This window comes from Saccoglossus kowalevskii, chromosome 18 (assembly GCF_978046115.1).
Source record: "Saccoglossus kowalevskii chromosome 18, keSacKowa6.1, whole genome shotgun sequence".
In the NCBI taxonomy this organism is placed as follows: Eukaryota; Metazoa; Hemichordata; class Enteropneusta; family Harrimaniidae; genus Saccoglossus; species Saccoglossus kowalevskii.
In genome coordinates this window covers 11476940-11487268 of record NC_140658.1, presented here as the reverse complement: position 1 = coordinate 11487268, position 10329 = coordinate 11476940, and the positions used below count along the sequence as shown (strand labels likewise).

At 35.3% G+C, this 10329-nt stretch overlaps 1 protein-coding gene across 1 annotated transcript; it reads right to left on the bottom strand.

Annotated features, from left to right (window-relative positions):
• Nucleotides 1-4231: 4231 nt before the first annotated feature.
• Nucleotides 4232-5590, bottom strand: LOC146731549 (uncharacterized). The gene is made up of 3 exons (XM_085492865.1): nt 5503-5590; nt 4888-5045; nt 4232-4363 (listed from the first exon to the last, which is right to left on the bottom strand). The coding sequence occupies exons 1-3, from the start codon at nt 5518-5520 to the stop codon at nt 4234-4236; spliced, it is 306 nt and encodes a 101-aa protein (XP_085348991.1). The 5' UTR covers nt 5521-5590; the 3' UTR covers nt 4232-4233.
• Nucleotides 5591-10329: the final 4739 nt, after the last annotated feature.

Sequence of the window (10329 nt, the reverse complement as noted above, 5' to 3'; positions counted from 1 at the left end):
GACAAGAGTCATCCTTATTTTAACAGTAAACATAACTGAAATTAGTCAGCCACTTTGAATCAGAGCATGAAAGAAATGACATAGGAATAGTAGTTTGATTGCCATCAATCAATATATGTCAGAGGCATACTTTATAACAGCATTCCACCATTCTGAATCAGATCCATCCTGGTCAATTAATGTCAGATACAGCTCTGAAACCACATTCATTACAACAAAATTCCCCCAACCCCCACCCCACCCCACATTCAAAACTAACAACAAAATGACCACCAGTCAGCCATTTTGAATCCAGTCTGAGAAACAAAATTACTTGCAAACGTTCAATGTACATGTATGTATTAAGTTCACACAAGATCTATCCATACATGACCAAGGTCTGGAACCGGAATGGCATTGTTCTCCCCAAAAAAGGTGACAGGCATAATGCAAAAATTTTTCTTGTTTTGAATACGTAACCAGCTGCGAAAATTTACTAATGGACACGTGGGATAAAATTAGGTCAGCTTTTCTATAACATATTTCAAAAGCCCTACAAGCCCTACTACCGGTACATTGTTTACAAGTCATTGAAAATGACACAGTCCCCATTAAATTTTTGAAAGTTCTTTTTGTGCTCATCATATTAAAGCAGAGGGGTTGTCGCGAGCGTGTCCTTGAAACTTGAGTTCCAAGTGGCGTATACAACAGATTGTCTATTTACCGTACTCGACCGCATTAGCGCCTATGCCCGAGCAAGCGCCCACCCCCCACTTTTGCGCAATTTTTATATTTGGGGTCACATTCGGCAAAGCGCCCACCCCTTCAAAATGCAACTAATTTAAAACTTGGTCTTGCGTAACGAATCTTGGTAATCGTTTTTATATGATACAGCGTGGACATCGACCGCTGTGAACATGTTGTGGATGCGTAGAACACGGTAACCGTGCGTAAACTACGCTTCGACAATGACCTGTTAATACAAGTAAAATGCGATACATATTTCATGCCATATTCAGTCTAATTCTCAAAAATGGCTAGTTACTAGTTTTTTGGAAAAACCATGTCGTTTATTCGTTGAAATCAATTCCAACAGATCGTACTTCGACATCGATTATTCACTTCCGCATTGCGTTACCGGAAAGTCTTCGGGAATTTGCGTCAGTACAACACAGCATTCTGATTAGTTAATAACCAACTTTGACCCATTAGGTCAAACGACGCTGCTGTAGGTCAAATCTGCAATTGCATCATGGCGGAAAGTGATTTTCATCGAGAGTTTGCGTACGATCCAACAACTTCGTCAGTGGAAATAATATGACAATTTTGACTTCGACTGTGTTCCAAAAGACTCAAATGTTTTTAATTCCGTAAATTATGGTGGTACGTAATTAATATTGTAATAAAATGTGCATATTTTTTGTGATCATTTCTGTTTCTTCATTGTGAAAATCAATGACGACGCAAATTAATTTAGTAATTTGATTTTCCCTCAAAGACGTAATCTGTCACTTGATGAATCAAAATTTTCATTTGCACTCTTTTTCGAGGGGGGTGCTCGGGTAAGCGCCCACCCCTACAAAATCGTGATTTTCTGAGTTGAGGCCTCTGGGCGCTAACCCGGTCGAGTACGGTACATCAAAACACGTGTTCTGTGTAGTAGTAATATGGCCAAAAATAAAAACAGCCATTATTCGGCCATCTTTGATCTGATTATGAAACACACTGATATGTATGATGTATGTGCCAAATATGAATGAAAATAGTACATAAATTGTGGAAATATCAATAGTAGTAAGGCCAAAAAGTCAGATGGCTGTCAATCAGATTTTGAAACAAATTGTCATGGACATGCATCCTAACATGTATAAAGTACATGTATGTGCCAAATTTGAATGAAAACTGACAGAGCACGTCCAAGATACCGCATAAAAAAAAAAAAAAGATACCGACCATCTTAGATCCAATTACGAAAAAAATCGGCATGGACATGTAACCTAACATGTATAATCTATGTACCAAGTTTGAATGGCAACTGACAAAGCATATCAAAAATACAACATTTTCAAAAAACAAGATGGCTGCCAGTTGGCCATTTTGAATCGAATCGCTAAACCACTGCATGTGCGTATCTCCCACATAAGGCACAAGGCACATGCAAAGAATGAACAGAATCGGTCTACAGGATTCTGAAATATGACTCAGGACAGACTGACTGACGCACGGACGGACGGACGAACGGACAGACTCAGGAACTCACAGACGGTCAGGGACATGTATCCTAACATGTATGATCTATGTACTAAATTTGAATGAAAACTGACAAAGCATGTCAAAAATACAACATTTTCAAAAAACAAGATGGCTGCCAGTCGGCCATTTTGAATCGAATCACTAAACCACTGCATGTGCATATGTGCCACATAAAGTACTAGGCACATGCAAAGAATGAACGGAATCGGTCCAAGGGATTCTGAGATACGACTCTGGACGAACGCACGGACTTCGTTAGAACGGGGACTAAAATACACTCCAAATTACAGCATGTTGTAAATTAAAAAAAAAACTGAAATGTTTGTCCCATTACCATCTCTGGGGAGAATTTTGCCATTCATGACCTAATACTCCCTTTCTGAATACAACTTCTCAACTTTGTGATCTTAGAATGACGATTTAACAACTCCTGTGTCTTATCAGTAACATTCACTTCAGTCTTGTATATTGACATAGTTTCTAGCTTGCAATCATGATATCCCAATTCCAAACTGGGCTGTTGTTGTAACCCAATAATCATTTGTCTTGAAAAAACCAGTTTAGCTTTGCTGATGACATTAGATACTAACAGGATCTTTTGAATATTTGGGGCAATACGCAGTTTTCTGAATGAGAGCCGATTTCTATCTGAAGCAATTTTTTCAACTGATATACTGATTATCCTTTGTGCATCAGTTGTATCCATGTTTCTTTTTGAATACTGTAAAGAGATTAAAGGTACATGCTCAGTGAATGGTGGCCCAAAAAACTTGTTTGCTAAAAATATGTTAAAGATTGGGGGGGGGTCTCTCTCATGGGTAAACGGGCATTAACAATTGACTTCTCTGGCCAATGAAAACTCATATTTGGATCAAATGTAGCTAATTAATTAATTAATGCTTCAAATCGTATGGCACATTGTTCATTCATAAATGCAACTTGAACTGTGACCTCTTGTTATATGATTTGAATACTCAGATCTTTGTTATGATTTTAGCAAATTAAATGTAATATTTTATATCATGGAAATTGAAGTCAGCTTATTGAAACACGACTCGAATGACAGAATCATGTTCGGTTGTATTATCCACAGCCATTTGCCAGTGTACCACACCCACATGCTCAACCATTTTTAGCACTGAAGTAGGGAAATTCATAAATTTTACGGGTTTGCTATTGGATTTTTTTTTTCAACACTTCAAGGTAATAAATGCATAGTTGAAATGAACCAATACATTGATTTTAATGACTGTTTCACCAAGACAACTTAAATTTTTTTTTGGTTTAGCAATGAAAAATCAGAATATATATATAATAAATAGTACCTAAATAATTATGGTTCTCAGTCGTCACATTGTTGTACATTATTCCCAGGAATTTTAGTCCAGGTTTGTCCTGTTTTAGCTGATCTTGCTGAATGATAGATATCGGTTTTGACTGTCCAAAACTCAGTATGGGCAAACTAATAGCGAACAACATTCCAAACAATAGGCATTTTCAAACCATTAAAAATATTTTTCTGGATATATCTACTGACATACTGCCATACCATACACATGCAAAATTAACAAATACATGTAGCAAGAGCAAGGTCAGGATGTATTTTAGAAAATTAGAAATATTTCACTCAGTCCATATTCTTTTTCATGGGGAAAACAGGAATAATTATACAAATCTTGAACACATCATGACAAGTCAACGATCAGAAGAAAAAATATCACACCAATGGACTTTGCAAACCAGATAATCCTACTGTACTTGTGTTTGTGGTAGTACATGTGCAAGTGTATGTGCAATTTCGAATGGAATCAGTTAAAGGAATGATGTGAACAAATATTACCTATTTCAGACTTTCACCAACTTCTCAACTGGAAATTGTATATAAATATATTTATAAGGCATATGCTGTTATAACATTATTATGAAAATAAGCATTATCTTACCTTATGCTCCCATGGTAATTTGACTGGTCCATAATCATATAATATTTCCTCATTGACGTCAATGTCTTTTACAGCAAATAGTGCCAGGTATGGCTGTCCTTTTCATTCTTGCATTTGGAAATTTTCTTTCATGGTTTACTAGCCGCCCATATTTAGGTCCATTAACAGGTTCATTAGTAGAATCGATACTGCAACATTGGCAAAATATAGCTTTTGAAAAATATATAGCAAGGTAGATTTTTTTTATGGACTAAGAGTTAAAAGATTATTTTTACTGTCACAATCATTCATTTGATACAGACTTAAGAATGACCAGCAATCCCAAGTTATTGATAATAGTAAATTGCATACAGTCATATATGGTCATCCACTACATTAAAAGAAATAAATGAAGAAATATTCTTTGTGGCTAACATGGCAAAGTTGTTAAAGCTTTACTATTACATAAAATAAGAATTTGATATTTGTTACAAATATTGGTAGATGGGGTTACTGGCCTTATTTGTTCATGTAATTTATTGGTGATAGTAGGTATGAATTAAAAAAAACACCACATGTGTTGTGTTTGAGTTTGAATAATTTCTGTGGCTGTGGTACAGGGTCACATAGTAGTCACAACACAGACATGTACACAGTACTATGGGATAGGCTAATATTAAATGCAGTTTAAATGAGTTTCATATGAAAAGATTGTAAAGATGTGGACACTAACCAATATGTCTTATCCTTGAATTTAAAAAAAGTAACGGAATACACTGCCATCAGAAGACTCTTCACGAATCTCTCCCTCCGACCCACTAATAAGTTCACCATCGTATTGCAATAAGAAATCTCTTTTCTTGAATTGCTTTCCAGCAAAAACACCTCTACCTGGAATAAAATAAACCATAAATGATAAACTAGTCATTACACTTGTGACTTGGATATATTTCGAAATACAAGTTAACATGAAGCAGTGATGAAGCCGTTCAGTTATTTAGGACATTGAGCACCGTGGTAAACGGCAAACAGTCAGATTAAATATATTCTCATCTGAGGGACATCAAAGAATCGTACAACGAACAGCTGAAATACTTGCTGATTATCGCTAAAAACTATAAACAAACGTCTTTTTCAATATACTGAGATCTGAATGCACAAATCTAACGCAGACTGAAGTAAATTTCGATTCCACTGCCATGGTTCGAACGGCACAGGGTCTTCGAAAAACGTGCTGTCAGTCTTTGGTTTAGAATATAATGTGTTGTCAACTGACAGGAAATTGATTGCATATTATTAATCGCGCCGAACTGAGCACAACAAATTTGTTAATTCTTTACATTATTACCTTCCTGAATAACTCCATTCACAGCATATCAAAAATTCACGGCCGATCAGAACAAAACTGCCATTTTTATTGGGACCCCCTAAGCTCTTAAGACCAAAGACTCCCTAAGTTTTATTATAGAATTTTGTATTTGGAAACTGGTGTAATATCAGTGTTCTTACGGCTAATCTCATTTTTGTGTCTAAACAATAAATCACAGTTATTTTTTTTTAGCATGCACTTTCATTGCCGCCAGATATTAATGCGTACTGCCGAAATACAAAAACAAAACAACGAGAACGCGTACAAAATAAAAAAATAATTAGATAAAAAAAATATTGTCACTCAGTTTGAAATTATTTTACAGTAAGTGCATTCTACTATAAAAGTGTTCTGTTTAGATTACTAGTATTCGATATGGTAACACCTACGCGCTTGGTCCCAGCATTTAGCACATTGTCGCTGAAGACAGACAACAAATAGAAACAGTAAAGTGAACAGTGGAACGTCATACCTTTCCATAGCACAATCGTCTCATAAAATCCTGGCTGGTCAGTTTGTTTGGCTATATAATGTTCTGCCACTTTTATTTGATCTTCTTTAGAAGAGAGCAGTCGATGTGACCGTCGTGTGCTTCGAGTGCCCGCCATGCTTAACTTGTTGGCCTTTTCTCCATGCCCATATTATGCGCACGTCCACGCGAGTAGTAACATTTCTTCGCTTTCACAAACGTTTTCCATTTTACATTGAAAGACAAGTACTGGAACCATGTGTTCCCCAATATTCTCGCTTTCGCGGTCTGAGCACCATTTTACCCGCAAAAAAAATAATTCCTCGGAAAACATTAAAGTCCTCGCTTGCGCAATTCTTTGCATTTAACGTGAGTGCTACGTCTTACAGCCGAATTCATGAAAGTTGGACGCACGACATACTTTTGTAACATGTTTACTAAAAAACGCGTTCAGACAGCGCCACATTCAGACACAGTACAAACTAAACAAATGTGAAGTATGGTAATACAATACCATGATGCCAATGTACTCATTAGAAATACTTCATTCACAAAGAAAGATTTTAGTTTTGACAGGTAAATGAACAAACGTCCAGTCCTTGAGGAAGGCGAAATAAGATATCGCATTTTTAATAACTGACTAAATGGAGTAGCTCCAAATTACTTATGGCCAGAAAATGTCCCTAGGAGGGTCTGACCCAGTTTTCAAGAACGTTTCTTTCCTGTGTATTATTATCGAAACTAATTTAAAATACATGATTCATACTCATTTTGCTATATGATCTGAGGACTGTTTTGGAACCTGTCTCCGAGGACGTTTTCTTTTTTGTGTATTATAAAAACCGTATACAAATATATTGCAAGTGTATGATTCTTACTTATTTTGCTATATGATCTGAGGACTGTTTCTAGAACCTGTCTCCGAGGACGTTTCTTTTCTATGTATTATCAAAACCCTATACAAATTAATTGCAAGTGTATGGTTCATACTTATTTTGCTATATGATCTGAGGACTGTTTCTAGAACCTGTCTCCGAGGACGTTTCTTTTCTGTGTATTATAAAAACCGTATACAAATTAATTGCAAGTGTATGATTCATACTTATTTTGCTATATGATCCGAGGACTGTTTCTAGAACCTGTCTCCAAGGACGTTTCTTTTCTGTGTATTATAAAAACCGTATACAAATTAATTGCAAGAGTATGATTCATACTTATTTTGCTATATGATCTGAGGACTGTTTCTAGAACCTGTCTCCGAGGACGTTTCTTTTCTGTGTATGATAAAAACCGTATACAAATTAATTGCAAGTGTATGATTCATACTTATTTTGCTATATGATCCGAGGACTGTTTCTAGAACCTGTCTCCGAGGACGTTTCTTTTCTATGTATTATAAAAACCGTGTTCAAATTAATTGCAAGTGTATGATTCATACTTATTTTGCTATATCATCTGAGGACTGTTTCTAGAACCTGTCTCCGAGGACGTTTCTTTTCTATATGTTATAAAAACCGTCTACAAATTAATTGCAAGTGTATGATTCATACTTATTTTGCTATATGATCCGAGGACTGTTTCTAGAACCTGTCTCCGAGGACGTTTCTTTTCTATGTATTATAAAAACCGTGTTCAAATTAATTGCAAGTGTATGATTCATACTTATTTTGCTATATGATCTGAGGACTGTTTCTAGAACCTGTCTCCGAGGACGTTTCTTTTCTGTGTATTATAAAAACCGTATACAAATTAATTGCAAGAGTATGATTCATACTTATTTTGCTATATGATCTGAGGACTGTTTCTAGAACCTGTCTCCGAGGACGTTTCTTTTCTGTGTATTATAAAAACCGTATACAAATTAATTGCAAGTGTATGATTCATACTTATTTTGCTATATGATCTGAGGACTGTTTCTAGAACCTGTCTCCGAGGACGTTTCTTTTTTACATGTTATAAAAACCGTCTACAAATTAATTGCAAGTGTATGATTCATACTTATTTTGCTATATGATCTGAGGACTGTTCCTAGAACCTGTCTCCGAGGACGTTTCTTTTCTGTGTATTATAAAAACCGTATACAAATTAATTGCAAGTGTATGATTCATACTTATTTTGCTATATGATCCGAGGACTGTTTCTAGAACCTGTCTCCGAGGACGTTTCTTTTCTATGTATTATAAAAACCGTATACAAATTAATTGCAAGTGTATGATTCATACTTATTTTGCTATATGATCCGAGAACTGTTTCTAGAACCTGTCTCCGAGGACGTTTCTTTTCTATGTATTATAAAAACGGTATACAAATTAATTGCAAGTGTATGATTCATACTTATTTTGCTATATGATCCGAGGACTGTTTCTAGAACCTGTCTCCGAGGACGTTTCTTTTCTATGTATTATAAAAACCGTGTACAAATTCATTGCAAGTGTATGATTCATACTTATTTTGCTATATGATCTGAGAACTGTTTTTTAGAACCTGTCTCCGAGGACGTTTCTTTTTTGTGTATTATCAAAACCGTTTATGAACTAATTGCAAGTGTATGATTCATACATATTTTGCTATATGACCTGATTTAGGTTGAGAATTACTTGCCAAGTAACTGAAAAAAACGTACTCAAATAGTATAGAGTATCCGTGTTAGATATTTCTAAATGTATGCTCATTAAAACTTGTGCATTGGTACTCTTGTTTATACCTCTGTTTTCATTTTTCCTGATCACATTGAATTTATGTCCCAGTTATTTGGATTAAACATGTTTGTTTACGGGAAACACCGACATAGCGATATTTATAAATACTAATACGATTGTAACCGTGCCTGTTACATAACATATACTCTGCTTCCCCAAAATTGAATTAACTATCACGTATTAACTGATAGCAAAATACTGATATCCGCCGAAAAAGAATCTTTGACGCATGTGTACGAAGCTTCACCAAATGACAAATCCTACAGACGATGCAAGAGAAAATAAGTTAATGTCTATACTTAATAAAATATATAAGTAAAACAACTTCGCTCATGCAACATACTCCATGCAATTTTAGTCTTTATCGATTTTATGATTTTGGCGTTGTTTGTGGTGGCGGTGGTGGTAGAGACAGCCACATTTATTATTCCTTAAATTGGTCTTGGAAAAGCATATGGCGTTTGACAGTTCGACAAATCATGTACGATAAAAAAGTACAAACTGTTTCAACGAGGTTTATGTTTCTTCATGAAATCAATTGCAGTGGATATTTATACGGCATTTACTAAAGTAGTCTTGATAGGCATATAGCACCGTTAACCTTGGTCCTATTTCCGACAGTGTGGGCAGAATTCTTTCACACAAAAACGTTTCTATAAAGTAACTAACACAGCGCATCATAAAGGTCAATACTGTAAAAAAGATTCTTGGCAAGGAAAACTCTGAAATCACTATCAAAATATCAGCGTGATTGTTTATTTTCGTGTGAAATAATGCATGTTCAAGTTGTCAAAAATTTGCAAGATTATTTTTGTTAAATTGTTCAATGGACATACATTATATTTTCGAGTATTTTTAAGTTTAAGTTGTTAAGACGTTTATTAATACGACATATTTTGATATTGTCGCACTTGATTCTAAATTTTTTGCAGGGTTGTCTATTATTGAGTGTTTTTAGAATAGATCTGTTTTTATCTAACGTGTACTCCCAGTATGGGCAGACATCGCACTTCGTATTGTTCAAACCAAAATAAATCACAATGTGAATGCGCACATGAGTTATTAGAACAAAACAAAATTCAATATCGGGATTTTGTTCTGTTTATTACAATGTGTTATTTAGCTTCACACATGTCCTACTACCTTGCGTACAGTGATATCCCATTCGGAGTACTAGCATACAATTCATGGGGCTCAACAATTTGAACTTTAAGTATAGGTTATTATTAGCGGACTGTCTGACATGTCAATAGCATTTTTGATTGTCGATGCTTTTTGAGTACACACTGTGGTTACATGTTCTAATACTTTCTAACAAATGTAATGACAGTCGGCAGCAGAGATTATGCCTACTATCAAAATCGAAATATTTGTAGTTATAAAACGGCATGTTCAACGGGATAAAAAATTGATGAATAAGATAGAGTTGTTACGTGCCCAATTCTAATATTCAAAAGAAAGAACAAAAAAGGAAAGAACTCGGCTACACTTCAGTTAAACATTATCAACGACCACGGCACTACATCGCCTGCTTCAGCAGTTGAGCGGATGTTCTTAAAATACGGCAAATATATTACAAAATAACTAATTAAGACAAAACCAATTAATCCTATTCAAATTGCACACGTTGCTTTTTAC

What these genes read in the sequence shown, in the direction of transcription:
- LOC146731549 (XM_085492865.1), bottom strand. An exon ending in TTCAAGGATAAGACATATTG is followed by an intron (nt 4,364 to 4,887) that starts GTTAGTGTCCAC and finishes CCAATGTTGCAG; the next exon opens with TATCGATTCTACTAATGAAC.